This window comes from Diadema setosum, chromosome 21 (assembly GCF_964275005.1).
Source record: "Diadema setosum chromosome 21, eeDiaSeto1, whole genome shotgun sequence".
Classification (NCBI taxonomy): Eukaryota; Metazoa; Echinodermata; class Echinoidea; order Diadematoida; family Diadematidae; genus Diadema; species Diadema setosum.
Genome location: NC_092705.1, coordinates 3552198 through 3568627, shown reverse-complemented (window position 1 = coordinate 3568627; position 16430 = coordinate 3552198). Strand labels below are relative to the sequence as shown.

Below are 16430 nucleotides of genomic sequence, written 5' to 3'. Positions count from 1 at the left end.
GCCTAACCAACTGAGAAAAAAAGAAAGGTCATTTGTACCAACGTGCCCATGAGCTAAATTACAAACTGGCTTATTGGCCTGTCCAAACAACACAAAGCAAGCACAGTCCTAATTTTTATTCGAGTAAAGAAGGCGTTTTCCTTTCCACAGCAGAATTTCATTCTCTTGCGCTAGTTAGCGTTGAATCGTTGCAGACGATATTATGCACCGCGGCGCAAGTTATGTTTACCAGGAAAGAGCAACCTAGGACTGGTCACCGATTTCATATATAGCTTAGGACTGGTCACCGATTTCATATATAGCTCTGGTGTTTGTAAATGTGGTGGTAGGGGAGGGGTCTTATTGCTCTTACTTTCTTGGGTCAAGAGGCACCCTCCGCCTCTTACCCCTCCCCCCCCCCCCCCCAAAAAAAAAAAAAAAAAAAAAAAACGTGAAGAGCGCGGGTAAAACACCCAGAATGATGTTGTTGTTCTTGGTTTTGTAATGTTTCCCCGATTTGTATTGTATTAATCATTTTAGTAAAGCAAAGCTGTGTTTGTGTGTGTGTGGGGGGGGGGGGGAGGAGGTTGCAGCCCTCCCAACCCATCTCCCGCCATCACCTCGCCACTGCACCTTATATCATACAATATATAGACCCGCTGTGCACGCTTTTTCAACGTTCATTATACTCGCTGCAGCACATCTCGATTCAGATACACATTCGTGTACTTGTGTGATCTTATGTTACTGATTAATCTTATTTTACTGACTCTGAATGTTTCCAGCGGTCGGAAATAGAACCAAGAAAGTCCTGGTTATATTCTGAAGCAAACACAACGTGATGGACAGAGCGTTAATTGTGATGTTTCGTCGATACGTTGTATTCTTTCCCACTAAACTTACGTGCAGACCGACACAAAAACGTCATTAGTGTTATCATAAATCATAAACAGTTCTGACGATTTTTTTTCCTCTGGAGATAGTACATGATAAATTATAAACTCTCTCAACTTTTTACAATTCATTTCTTTAGTGTCTGTGTCTGATTTTCCTCCAAATTTTTATCGATCTACTTGTCTAATTGTTCTGTTTTCATGCATGCAAGTCAACATAATATCAGGATGAAATATCCCTTTAATTGTGAAATTCAGAAAAGACATGCAATTTATGTTGGATTTCTGATATTCGTTTATGATTATACTTATCGTTTTCTCCTCTGACGAGTTTATCAACAAATACATAGTCCTCATCTCTATACTCCATGTATTCCAGCAATATTAATTTACCATCTTCGTGCATTGGTTGTTGCTATGTCGGGAACTGCTTTTTGTAGTCAAAGAATTTCGAAACATTATATGAAAAACCATTATACCGCATTCCAAACTTTTAGTTTTGGATACCTTAGTGATAATCATTGCATGTTCTTGACAACCAAAACACTTTCCCGACATAGCAACAACTATAATTGCATAATAGCAAATTTGATTCTTTGTATTGAAATGTATCTTGAAATTGTATCTTGAAATGTATCTTGAAATGCCCCCTTTTTTTTTTTGTTAAAACAAAAGAAATCAAAAGAAAAAGGGTGCGTGCGACCCCCCCCCCCCCCCTTAATTTTGTAAAGGCGCCCCTTTTTACGGAATTTCTGGATCCGCCCCTGTCACACGTTTTGGTAGATGGAATCTCTCATGAAGAGGTCCAGCTGAGAGAAACTCATCATACTGGCATATTTGTCTTCTGTTCTTGTATCTTCTTTTTCTGTTTGTTTCATTTTGTTTTGTTTGATTGTTTGGAGGAATTTATGAAACTTTAAAGGCTAGCATAGAAGTCATGCACTCTGCCTAATCAAGAATAAAATGCGGCTGAAAGAAAACTTTTGTAGATTTTTGCAATCAGTTTCTGCACCATGCAGAGAAAAGTTTGACAGCTTGAAGGGATTTTTTAAAACTGTTATTTCAGTTTCACGCCTGAGAGGCCTCACCGATAGGAAATTATTTCCACGTGCACATAACCGAAGTCGTTGGGACATTAGTATCGTGTTTTTCTGCCCTCACGGAAAGTGACTTACTATTTAGGGACTGTTCATTATCACGCAATTTAACGTTGCTGAGTCAACCTCACTGACTTCGTTTCCTGACATAGCATGCACACGAATATTTTACCAAGCCCATGAAAAAAATACTGTGTGTCATAATAGTGTATCTTTTTGTGAGTGTGGGCCGCAAACCCTCGTTGTGCTGCTATATATATCGCAAAGTAGAATCATGGTATAAATCCCAGGGAAAAACGACTCATTCAATCGGGTCAAAACTCGATCGAATCCGCAAAGAAATCCATCCTAAAATGAATAAACTTCAAAAGAAAGAGGAAAATATTCCCTATGACAGAATGATACAAAAATGACAAAAGTCGGATAACAACTAATCAAATTTTAGTTTTTGATAAAAGTTTACATTTCTTCGACTTGTCACTGATGTATACTATAAGGGTGATATTATTCCCCCTACATACAATAATAATAGAGAGTGTGTACAACGCTATAACGTTTTCTGTGCCAATCGGCTTTCAAAGGACGCAAAGGGTTGATATTTCTTTTGTTTTTCCATCTCGTCCACAGCTTTATTCTTGCCATCGTTTGCCATACACCACCTCGGCTTGAAATGGACACTCACTCTCGGATTGTCTACTTATGTGCTCTTCACGGCTGCAAACTTTTATCCGGCCTGGTGGACACTCCTGCCCGCCTCTGGCCTCATGGGACTGAGCTGTGCCCCGCTCTGGGCGGCTATGAGTACATACGTCACCACGCTGGCTGGTAGCTTTGCTCACAAAGCTGGTAGGTATAATTCTGTGACATTTGGCAAAGATTCGTGGAGTTTAACAAAATTTCGGTAATGTACAAGCCTTCGAAAGGGGGATTGCTTTTTAGTGTGTGTATAGATCCTTGCTGGGCGCAACTCTGGTGTTCGAGAATTGCAGTACTGAACGACTTAGTACTTACGCGGAGCTAAGGTTATTTCGCTTCCGAAGCGGGCTCAAGTCGCGCGCAGTACAAAAGGTGTTGAGCGAACTAACTTTACCTCGGGTTGGATATTTTTCGACCTTTTATACAGGGATTTAATTCGCTTTATACCCAGACCTGAATCGAGATAAATCTTAGTATTAAATAGGGTGTAATAAGGCTGTATAAGTGACGGGAACTGGGTGTGAAACGCGCAATAGCTGTATAACACAAGTTATGGAGGTGATGGTCTTGAGGCCGTGCGCTACCTTTTAAACGAGAAGGTCGAAGGTTACAGCCCTTTCACGGCACTTGTGACTTTCTGCAATATCATCCATATCAATGTTCCCTTCCTGGCATCTATTATGATTACCCAGGAGAATGTGATTGAAAAGCATGAAATCAAGAAACTCCTGACCAGCTTGAAGAGGATAATTAACTGTCGTCACTTTCCCTTCTTGCGACGTATCACTTTCCATCGACTAAGGTCAAAATAATTTTCTTTTAGGAAGCAGCAGGATGCTTCAAGCACATGTTGCAAATTACTGAACTCGTATTGTCAGTTTTGATTAGAGCATAAAGATGATGAGATGGCAGGAACTTTGAAAGTGACTTGTTGTCTGTCGTTTAGCTTACCGTATTATAGTATTATGAGTAATACAAGGGCAACCATGTCGCAACCTGAAGAATTACTCGTCATCAAGAAGCGATAAATGAAAGAAAAACAAAGATGAGAGCACGCCTTCGTGTACTAAACTTTCACCTATTTTTATACCAGGGACAACATTTTACCTCATTAGATATAAAATAAGAACGTCTAACACTGTCTAATACATTGCGGATTTCCATGATGGGGTTGTCGTTGTTATTATCACCGTTGTGGTTGCTGCTTAATGTTGTTGTTGTTGATGTTGTTTGTTTGTTTGTTTGTTTGTTTGTTTATTTGTTTGTTTGATTGTGTGTGTGTGTTTTGTTGTGTTTGCTTGTTTGTGCAATTTCCTGGAATGGCAATGCACTGTACTTAAAACAAAAACAGACAAACAAATAAATGTACTTCTAGACTCATGTGTATCTCGACAATATTAATAAGATAACTGTTTTGTACACACGTGTATCCAGGAGTAACGCGAGAAGCCACCATCAACCGGTTCTGGGGCTACTTCCTGGTCTTCTACCACTCCGCTCAGATCGCTGGTAACCTCATCTCCTCCCTGGTCCTCCACAACAAGGGACGCATCGAGCTGGATGACGTCACAAGCCACAACTTGACGTGTGGGGCCAACGATTGCTACAGAGGTGAGATGTCAATTGTTTAGGGGGAGGGACATTTTTTTTCTTCTGAAGAAAATCACCTAAGGTAATGTTTAGAGCTTCTGACTTTTCACTAACATTTGATCATGTTTATTCAATTGTTTGTTGAAATGTCAGGTCAAATGTTAGAACACTATACACTGTACCAGTACTTTAATTTTAGATGAAGAGCTGTCAAAAAAAAAAAAAAAAAATGGTGTTCTGCACATGCGGACAGCTGTTTCTAATGTTCAATCCTAGATATGCGTCGTCTTAGCCTTCTCGTCGCAGATCTCAAACTCGCTAATATGTGTATGTACAACGCACCTGTCTACCGAGAAGTGTTGTTGTGAAATGACTGTTTTTACGTAATGATTATAACACGCATTGCATGACGTCATAACAATATTGACAGAAACAACAGGACATCAACAGAAATTGAAAATACAAAGCCATATGTGTAAAAGACGAAGGGGGAGTAATAGCGTATGAATGTGTGGAGAGATTCGGTGCTTGTGACAGTGATTCCCTGAAAGAAATTGTCCGCTTCTTCAGACAGTGTTAAGAAGTATCAAGGAAAGATTATACGGGTACGAGTTCTCACTTTCACTCATTGTGTGTACATGCGAGGGGAAATAGTTATAGCACAAAAAGACAGAGTGACGCTGGAAACATTCATCGTATACGAACACTCCTCTATATTAGTTACTTTTTAAGATTATTATATTATATGTTAACTTTGTAATGTTTGGCATTCATCGTTTCGTCGCAAGATGACGCTTAAAATATCAAGCGAAAATAAATATGAAGAAGTTGAAGTAGTAATCTCGTTTCACTTTATTTCATTATGCTGCAGTGAATCGCATTCGTTTAATCAGGGAGAAATATGTTATTCGCATACATGAAAAGAAGTTTAGGAATATTTCATTTGTATCTGAGTATAAAGTCGATAAGATCTCAATCGAGCACTGAAACAATGTAAGAAAGACATATACCACCTCAAAAGGATCGTTTAGTTTTGATTGAGACCCAACTTCAGGTTTCCGACATTTTTGGTGAGAAAATGAGAAACCTCTTAAGAGGAATTCAACGCTTATTTGATGAGAATTTGTTTTGAAATGACTGAGATATCCAAAACTGAGCAATCCTAGTAAAAGGTGGGACCAACATTTTATTAGATCGTAGATAGGATCGCTTTGTTTTACTTTGTTACTTATATATCTCAGCCATTCCAAAACCGATTTTCATCAAATAAATTTTGAATTCGTCTTAGAATGGCATGCTTTGTACTGTTTTATAAGTGGTTTCTTGGTATCTCGCAGAAAGTTAGAAGCCCAATAATCATCTCTACCAATACAATACTATCCCTTTAAAGAGGTCAATCACATGTTAGTGCATTTGGTTTTTGTTGTTATTTTTTTTATTGACACATTATAATGATTTGTGTCACTACTTCCGTGGTAATCCCTTGCGTGCGTGCGCCATGGGAAAGTGAAGAACGAAAATGATGATAATATTTGCCTGAAGCGTATGTGAAACTGGAAGAGGAGTATTAGTGTATACAATCGATCAGCCCCCGGGATAGTCGTGAGACAATTGGTGATTTATATCCTCGGCCATTTCCTGATGGGATTCTTTGATATTTTTTTCTTTGGTGTGTGTGTGTGTGTGTGTGTGTGTGTGCGTGTGTGTGTGTGTGTGTCATTTTTACCGAAGGAATTCAAATGGGCCCACGTACGAGATAAGTCTGAGATCAGTCTTGAACCCATAAGGTCACTGTCACAAAGTGTCTGCAAGCAGATTGCAGACTGCTTAAGTAGGAATGATGACAGAGAAAAACTGGGAACCAGACTTCAATTTATTCACCTTCGTCAATATGACACTTTTCCAAACTGTGTTTTGGTCGTAAAAGAGGTGTAATGCTCTACGAAAATACTTTTTGAAAAAGTATAAAAAACACAGCACCATGTTTATCGGGAAATGTCATAGTATTGTGAACTTATCAGTGGCAGACCTGAAGCTCAATTATGTGGGTATTTCCTTTTGCCACGAGCATTAAAGGCATAATTTACCATTTGCAGATGAAAGCATTAGTGCTTTAAAATAGTTCTAAAATGTGAGTTAGGGATAGAAACAGCCACTGTCAAAATTTGAATCCGTATAATCGATGTTAAGTGTTGTTAAATACACAAAATGTGAACAATAGTTATAATAAAAATGTTTCCAGACTAAACCGTATACAGTTACGGTTTACTGAGAAAAACCCTGATATCTCCTTATATTTTAGGTTTTATTGCAAATATTTCATATGGTAGGATGTTTTATGATACAACAGATCTACACGTATGCATCAAATGTGATATCTTGAACATTTTTGAAATCACTGCTCCCAAAGGTAAACTGGACCTTTAACCGAATGTTTTGATGAATGTTTTGCGAGGAAAATTGTCGACTTTGGGTACAGAAGATGGATCATGATTTGATCCGAGAAACATGTGGTGAAATTTACTCTTGAGTAGGCCCTATGTATACGTGGATCACACTTTTGATGCGATAAATATAGTTGTGAATTTCACTTGAGAAGATTTTTAGCGACCGTGTTGGCGAGTACAGTTTGACACTGTCTTGCGTCACAGCTTGTCACTTCCGTCATCGGATGTTATGCCCCCTCCCCCTCAAAGAGAAATGAATAAAAAGGCGTTATACAGCCCTAAATTTCGAACCATCTAGAGTGGAGTTATAGGCCTACTCAGACTAATAACCCACCGTGGGCCAATTACATTGCAATTACCGATGATAGGATGCAGCGGAAATTGATGAAAAACTTGATTTCTTGCCCATAGATGATAACCTGTCTTGTAATATCCGTTCTCTTCTCCGACGTAAACTTTTCTTACGCGTACTAAATGTCATGTTTAAAGGACAAGTTCACCTTAATGTAAAAAAGAGGTCCTGTACCTTTGTACATTAATAATTATTCCCGTACGTATATGTACCTCGATGGTAAATTATCATCAGTTGATGTGTGTGTATGTGTGTTTGTCTGTCTGTCTGTTTGTCTGTTTGTGTGTATGTGTTATCTGTGTCTTCTTCCACGTAATAATGATTAGATTTATAGATTTTATAAGGTTTATAGTACCCGACAAGATTTATAGTATCCAGTGTGGTATTTTGTTCACATTAAGTTATACTACGTAGCATAAACACCAGAAGATTTGAACCTTGACATATACTATACCATCAAGCATGAACAAGGGCAGGATTTTTAATTCGTCTGTATTGTTTTCTGTAAGTTATTGTTATTACATATCTCGATATTTTCACAGGTGCAGAGGAAGCTTGCCACCGTGAGAAAAGTGAATATGTGTGCCTTTTTCATTCGCCTGATTTTTGTTTCTTTTTGTTAACTTGTTCAGAGACGAGTAACCCTAACGCAACGGGCTACTGCAACCCACCGGAGAAGCGGCTGATGAACAGCCTTCTAACAGTGTGCCTTGTTCTGGGCATCGTCGCCATTGTCATGTCCGTCTTCTTGCTCGATAGTCTCAAAAGCAGTCGCCATCTCAAGAAGAAGGGCACGTGCAGTCTGTTCATGGACACCCTGCGACTGCTCAAAGACTACAGGATGCTGTTACTCATACCCTTCACCGTATTCAACGGCGCAAGACAATCGTTCATGTCAGCCGACTTTGTTAAGGTAATTTGCAAGGGTTTATGGTTTCCTTATTTTAGAGTATTTATCAAACGAAATTGTACTGCAATACAGAGATGTGTGTTCCGATATATAGTGGTGACCCCAACTAATCTTGAGCTACAATGTTCTCATTCATGCTAGCTCACATTGATTGCATTCTTTTCAGGATTGAAATAATCTCTGACCTGTTCAAACGAAACAATTCATAAACGCCTCGTAAACTGTATTTTATTAGAACTTGTCAGAACACTTCGGAAAAAATGTCATTCTAAAATATTGCCTTCTTTCAACTGAGATATCTCTTTCTTCTCTCATCGTGAGTAACATTTTTTTCATCGTAGTTATTTACTCTGACTATGGTGTTGTTCAGTCGTATGTATACATTCGTTACATGCAATCATTTGCTTATATTCTTCTTCTCTACCCAAACTGCCAATCTATATGTTTACTTATTAGATTTTACTGCAGTATGGAATTATAAACATCATAGGACGCGAAATCGTCATAAATGGACCTCAATGATCTGTGAGGTTGTTCTTTTTTTTTTGCATGTGTGTCTGTGTGTGTGTGTGTTTGTGTCTGTCTGTGTGTCCGTGCCTGTCTTTTCTTTTCTGGAGGTCCTTAAATTTGTCGTTGGCCACGGAGATTTCCCTAGAGAGATTAGAACATATCCCTTCGGGGTCAAATGAATGTCTGGAAATTTTCATGATATTGGATTGTGCAAGGGTGTGCAAGAGGTTCATCTTCTCCTGAGGAGCCTGTAATTCTCGAACGAAAGTGAAAAAAAAAAATCTGGTCTGCGAAATGATCATCAATGAACATGTAAGTTGCTGTAGATAAGGATAATATTGCAGTGATAACAGAAATGTAGTATTAACAAGGAGATAATTTCGCCCTTATTTTTTCTATCCTTCCTCGCTTCCTCTCTTTTTCCACAGTCGTACGTCACCTGCGTGTTTGGCGTCCACTGGGTCGGGTTCGTGATGACGTGTTATGGGCTGTCTCTCTCGGCGTTCAGCGGGATCTGGGGCACGATCGCCAAGCACACGGGTAGGGTGGCGCTGTTCTGTCTCGGCATCTTGTCCTACGTTGCTATCATGATGTCGCTGTTTTACTGGACTCCGGGCATCAATGACATCGCTAAGGTAGGCACACACAAAGATATGTAGATCCTTATACGATCTCGATGGGTAAATGAACTCACGATCCGTATTTTAAGCACGCTTGTTTCCGCGTTCTGTGCATTGTGGCCTTATAGAAAAGATGTCGCAAATCGCAAATGGCGAATCGCAGAGACTGTGATATTACTGAGAGTATTACGAGAGTTCACTAATTCCGGTTTTACTTTTCAAGGCACCATAGTTATATCTTGTGATAGAGAAAACAGCGAAAAAGAATATCATTTGAAAGGTATTCGTATACAATTTTGATGCATTCCTTTGCTTTTGCTCTCCCTTGTATTAGCTAGATTTGTATAAATTTACGTAAAACTATGTGGGATTTTTTTTTTTTAATTAATATTCATTTCGAGGGAACTTATTCCTACTTACTAGCTATGGTCACTCACTCAATTTACAGACGTTTTTAAACTTATGTTGTTATGATATGCCATGATTTAGTCGAGTTCCGGTTTCTCCAGTGATAATAGTTTTTTTAATGCATACTCCGACAGATAATGGTGGTTGCTGCTACAGTTGGAGTGATCGATGCCATCTGGGCAGGCCAAATACGAGGTGGGTGCCGTAAAATTCATCGACATGGTACATTAAATGTTTTAGGAGCAACGTGTACCCGCTGTGTAATAATGCGAGCACAATATGATAGATGTTCCAAGTCATAAATCTTCGGAACGCCCGTACGGACATCTCAGGAGATGAGAAAATATGATATTTTTGTTTTCAGATGGGTAGTTTATAGAAAACATATGTTTCCTGCAGTAGTATGTGCTGCTGCCCAAGATTCCCTCATCAGAAGTTGGAACCTAGTTACGTAATAGTTTGATGAATCCAAGCCCGTCATGAATAAACGATTCCGGTGTCCTTTTTCAAGTAGCTTGAGCAAGGTGTTCCGTGTTTAAGGAACGGAACCATTGCTGACGATGGAGCCCAGGAACCTCTGCGTCTCCTGCGGGCAGTAATGTCCTCATAATCCTAGCAGAGTGCTTCAAAAAGTGATGACAAATTAGTGGTACATTGATTGATCTGTCAAATTTATTTCAGCAATTACTTTATTTATTTTTGAGTGACGATGATTTCAAGTTATTTTCGTATGCAGAGTACAGCCATATGGCTATGGCTTTGTTTTTATCATAATGTTTTGACTTAACCTTTTCTTTGTATACTCATGTAGTCTGTTAACCATAGTATTCGACACAGGCTTCATGATTCCATAGATGCGATATGAGTGAATCCAATTCTAAGATTGTGTAAAGTGCATGTGTCGCAGGTTCACCGTTATTAAGTCTATTTCGTTATCAGAATTTTTCTGTCATGTGCGCCCTCTAACCGCCATCTCTTTGTAACTCCATGCAGCACTGTTCGGCGAAGTCTTCTACCACACGCAGGAGCCGGCTTTCTCCAATCTCCAGGTATGGCAGTCCATCTCCATGGCAGCAGCCTATGGCTACAGTAACTCCTTCTGCGTGTCGACAGTCATTCTTATCGTCCTAGTCGAGCTCGCCGTGGCCTCCGTGTGCTACGCGGGGCTCGAGGCGTCCCTCAGGTGGTCCAAGGCGTCGTCGAAGGACGCGAAGGTTGCGTACAGCGTGACCAAAGAGGCCGACATCGATGACAAGGGGAACCAGCGGCCAGGCGAGCTGAAAGCGATGCTCGAAGTAGAGAGCAATGACAAACCCGCAGAACTCTGAAAGGAATACATATATTTGCCGCTTTTTAAGCATTTAGTCTGAATTCATCATCGTTTGTGTATCGAGGTCTTCATTGTTAGCCTCCACCATGCGCCTTGCGTCTTTTAAGTGCCCCTCTGAAAATCCTCAGTCAGCATTAGAACATCTCAGTTGAAATTTATAAGGGGCTAGGAGAGAGCTGGTTATTGTAAGTTGCACAGAGCGTTACTCGGGTTCGTATACTAGTAGTATTGAAGCAGACTGACCATGCTTCCAGAGTGACATTGAGGCGCAATTTATGTTGGCATGCGCTGTGTACAGACGGTCATACGGAGCAAGTCTCGGTATCAGTCAAACAGTTTGTAGCGCCAAATTGTTTAAGCGCGATATGATAGGCAAGAATGATAGTAACAATAGGTGCGACATAATACATGTTGAAGAATTTGGATGTTCGTTAACTTATGGCATCACCTGAGATGCAGCGAGTTAAGAGAGCAGAATCCGTTGCAGTTCGTAATGCAATGGCAGGCGCATATATATGTCGACGTTTGTGATGTTGATTCACTCAAAATGGGATTGCATTTTCGATATATTTTTAATTCTAATCACTTTGTACAGATGCCTTCCCTAGTATAGCTATGACTTCCTGCAGAGTGCCTATATGATGTTTTCTAATACTTAAATCACAAATCAAACTCTTTTGATAACTGACGAGAAACGGTTGGATACCGACCCGTCTATGATTAAAACATATTTATGTATTATTGTAAAACATGTGATTGTACTTTGTTGATTAACCATATGCCTTACTAGGTTTCGTGGGAATCCATAACTGTTCTTCACCATGCACGGAATAGATGCACATTGCAGAGTAAGTCGTACATTATCATTGTGGATATATGGTGGTGCAAGCTCTCTAATGGTTTTACCAAAGATAGTAGATAACTTTACATGTGTGCATTGAATATGTGTATATAAAGGCTATGACTTTGGGAATATCAAGAGTATAATTATTTGGAAACCTAACAAGTGCTACAGAGCTGTCGCTCCTATAGCAGTGCATGTTGCTTTGACGGTGATGATGATGATGATGTTACCGCAGATGAGAAGAAGTTGCGGAAGAATCGAGAGGAAGATAGAAACAGGAGAGGAATTTAGGAGCAGCGGTGGGAGAGAAGAGGGGTATAAAGACTTAGAAGAAAAGAAGAGATTATTTTTGTTGAAGATGAAACAGTGAAGGGAGGAGGAGAAGGAGGAGGAGCAAGTTGGGAAGAAGAGAAGATTAATCCAGGAAGGTGATAAGGAGTCGACAGTGACAGGTAATGGATGAATTGATACAAAATTAAATGAAAAAGAGAGAGAGAAGTGGGGTAGGAAGATTTAGAAGAACAAAAAAAAAAGAATAATTTGTTGAAGATAAAACAGGAAAGAAAGGAGGAGGAGGAGGATCAAGTTGGGAAGAAGGGAAGAAAAATCAAGGAACATGATGAGGAGTCGACGGTGATAGGTAATGGATAAACCGATTCAAAATTACGTCAAAAGAAAGAAGAGGCCATGTCCACGTTGCACACGAAGAAATGACAGTAATGTAATTCAGTTATTACATAATTCTTAAAAAAAAAGTTGTCCCCAATGGTGTCCACACCGTGTTTTGGGTACCAACCTCGACAAAAAAAAAAAAAAAAAAAAAAATCATAAGTGATCAAAATTCATAAGTGATCGAAATTCATAAATGACCAGTTTTATACTAATCGTGTAGACGTGAACGTGAACATGCTGTTATTCCTGGCTGTCTACGTATACATTAAAAAAATGCATGTCAAATTTCACCACTATTATTTATTTGCAGCCTCCATGCTGTTGAAAAAAAAAAACTGAAAATAAAGTTTGAATGGAATTGAATGGAATAATCATGCTGGGTGTGATCAGAAACGAAAGAGACAGAAGTTGCAGTTTGGTCATGGCAGCTTAACTTTGCGGTACCACTTCACAGTGTGACGTCACAGCGTGACAGGTGTTACTATGGTAGTCAATGGTCATTTGACATTCACAGTCATAGGTCGAAATGAGAAGTTATTTGATTCGTACACTGTGTGTCCTTGATGTTGTACTTACGTACATTTATCTTAATTCTCCCCACGAACATGCTATAGCTAAAAGTATCGGTAAATGAAGTATCGGTAAATAAGTATCGGTAAATGAATTTTACTTTATTAAAGTGTGTGTGAATATTAAAGTCTCCCAGACGACTACGATCATTTTACAGAATCTCGGTCAAAAGTCATTTTTTTATGTTTGTTGTTTCTTTGTTTGTTTGTTTTTGTTTTTGAGGGGTTGTATCCAGATGCATGCAGAAGAAATTTAACAGTTTACATAATCTGGACGTCAGCATTATTGATTAGTTTAATTTCCTTTGTAGTCCTTAATGATACGTTGAAAGAGTTAAGATATCGAGTTCCACGCTTCATCGTTCATGACTTTGCCTATATCTGCTAGTATTTAATGGTGATTTGTGCTAACAAAAGTAACGTTCACTCAGGATGAGCCTGTTTACGTATGCGATGATCGTAGTGTTCATCAGGCTGTCTTCTGTATTGGTACACCTTTGAAATACATCACTGCAGTGATTGTTTGTATTACAGTCTTTTCTTTTTCATGAAAAATGATTTGGTTGCGGGTTATTTTCCTGTGTTCACATTAACATTCTGCTAGTGATTACAAAATTCGAACTCTATATAGTAATGAAGTGATGATATCACAGTCTTTTGTTATACTTGTAGCTTAGGTTGGTACCAGGTGCGCGCATAAACACTCAGGCCAGATGATGTTAACCAGTTTCCATGGCGATGAATAGTAATGGCATCACACTTTGGTACTCTATCAGGGGTTATGGCAAACCGAGTTGTATTATGTGTGAGGTATGCTTGTATAAAGACAGATTACATCTCGTCACACTGTGCGCATTGAGCCAAAGATGACATGTACAGTTTGAATGATTCTGAATGGCAATGGTTTTACCATTTTCACCAGTAGCTTGAATTCATTTATTTTGTTTTACTCTACCTACGAACATACTAAACAGTATTATGTCATTCTTGCAAGAAAGGCTAACAGTAACCACGTGACCATGTGGTGAAGCTATAGTGATATCGCTATCTATTGGACACAGAGAAAGTATGAAGAATAAGTACGAAAAAAAGTGTTTCAGCCGCTTCAGTACAGTTTACCAGCTTCAAACTGTACATTATGTAAGTTCTTCCAAGTCATTTGTATACTTTCATGAACTGGTACTTATGTGGTTTATATGATTAGAGCTACCTCATGTATTAGTTGTTGGTTTTTATGACTTATTTGTAGGTACATGTATATTAATGCATACTGTCGACTATGTTTGTTGGTAGTGTCTTTGTTTTACGTGAAGAGATATCGTTTATGTGAATACATTGGGGTCTCTGAAGACTTCTCCAAGATTGTCAGTGCAGTTGATAAGCAGATGGAGTTGTCTAGAAATTTCTCCATGTTTCCATGCTCGATGTAGCATCTGACCAAAGATTACCGAAATTCGATGGACTTGGAACGTTTTGATTTGATGTACGTAGAAAGTGGATAAGATGGGTGTTAGCAATCTATCGGAAAGCTGCAGCTGCTACGTGGTCGCTCGTTACAAAATGAAAAGCCCTGTTCTTGTTTGTTGTTCTTAATTATTTCGAGGTAATGTTAAACAGAGTGATATTATAGAATGTTTGATCGTTTTACGTATATCGCCAAGGAAACCATTACAGGTTTAAAGCAGGCAACGGCGGTAACGAACGGTTTCATTTCTCCTCTGCGAAGCTGCTTCCCGCGAAAATGAAACCGAAATTGATGATGTATACTATGCTTCATGCTTTTGAATAACACTGGGAGATCGCCATATCTTGGAAGGACAATGGCTTTATGCAAAAACAAGATGTAATCTTGTAACTGAACATAATTACGTGATGATATATAATATATTTATACATGTGTAATGCAAAACCCTTCATCCATGATATTCGGAATCTCATGGAATGCAGGATCGAGCGATATCAAAAACGTTCGTAAGGACATGATGTAGTTTGTATGCCGATAGCTTTTATCTGATGGGCATGTTTCCGCAGCTCGGCACCACACAGCCAATTTGTATTTGTGCGTGCGCAATATCGATGTGTACGTCGAGTAAAGATTACGTAATGTGTCGCTTACAAGAGATTTCATCATGTTAGAAAGTACCTGTGCATGTATTGCCTTACCATTGATGATGCTTATTTTATCGCTATAATTCTTGTACCTTCGGGGAATGTTATCGGAACTCTGTCCATTGTGCTGTCAAAATATCAACACTATTTGTAAAATATTCGTAACCGTTACAGACTAACGACAGAATATTCCTTGTGCTGATGATTAAAGTTGGTATGAGTAAAATTATCCTGAGCTGCTTCAACTGTGAATGTCTCTTGTCGTGACTACTACTGTGAAAGAATATATCAAACAATGACATTTTATCTCTTTTTTTTTGTGAAATCAAAGAGAGAGACTCGAGATAAGACATTGTACATTATCGAGACAAGGGCTTAAAGATAAACAGAGAGATATATAGGAGAAAGCGAGAAAGAGAGAGAAAGAGATATTCAGATTGATAAACAGACAAACTCGATGAATATAGCAATTAACTAAATAGATAGATAATAGTCATCTACCATGTTTATAGTACTATTCAGAGAAACAAGCACCTAACATACCGAAGGAGGCTATTAGTAACTATACAGTGTGCCTGTGCGGGAGGTCATAGTTATGGTCTTAACGTTTGGAACACAGTTGCAACTTTTTTTTTTTTACTGTTTCTTCTATTAATCTTTTTTAAAAAATTGATAATTTACATCGAATATATAACAATCTCTTTCTATTTATATTGCCAAATATCACTTTTGCTGTCAGTTGGATGTGCTGGCAAGCAGCATTTATAAGAATTACGTGAATAAGCTTAACATCACAGATGCTTATCCTATAGTGAATTTAAAAACCAACGAGTTGGTACGAATGACCTTTTTTTTTCTGCTCATGCGCAGAGTGGAACTACGAACTGGCTTATTCTGTGGAAGGGACTACAGTTGGCAAAGGGTTTGGAAACCAGACTATTTACGATTGTGCTTTGTGCCATAATTTCTCTGAGAGGTCATATTTGAAGATCACCGAGCAATCTGTTTACAGATCACAGAAAACAACCTGAACGTCATCTGGGACAGTGAGCAAAAAGAGATAATGTATCAATATATCTGTCATTATAGGGGGTGGGAAGTAGCTCAGGAGAGACGGTGAGAGAAAGAGGGGGAGAGAGAGAGAGATGGTGTGTGTATTTTTTGAGTATACTTGATGTCCTCCGTCCCAGATCCAATCTGTACAATTAATCAGTCATTAAATGTTTTCTCCGTGTTTGCACACGATTCACTTACCAGGGTAGCCTTTTGACAAGGCCCTCGCGCTGTATGGTGTCTAGCGAATGGGGACGAGCGAAGCGAGCCCAGCCGAGCGCAAAAAGGCGCGCTAGGACCTTGTCAAAAAGGCTACTATGAGACTGACACAAGACATGCAAGAGATAATGT

General features: G+C 39.0%; 1 protein-coding gene across 3 annotated transcripts in view; it reads left to right on the top strand.

Moving 5' to 3' along the window:
• LOC140244317 (protein unc-93 homolog A-like) overlaps positions 1–11045 on the top strand; it is a 47994-nt gene extending 36949 nt beyond the window's left edge. For all 3 annotated transcript variants that reach the window (XM_072323960.1, XM_072323959.1, XM_072323958.1), the window contains exons 3-8: positions 2597–2815; positions 4100–4276; positions 7687–7967; positions 8903–9109; positions 9637–9697; positions 10496–11045. In XM_072323960.1, the coding sequence (XP_072180061.1) occupies positions 2597–2815; positions 4100–4276; positions 7687–7967; positions 8903–9109; positions 9637–9697; positions 10496–10830 (1280 nt within the window). In that variant the 3' untranslated portion in view covers positions 10831–11045. The remainder of the gene's footprint in view (positions 1–2596; positions 2816–4099; positions 4277–7686; positions 7968–8902; positions 9110–9636; positions 9698–10495) is intronic.
• Positions 11046–16430: the final 5385 nt, after the last annotated feature.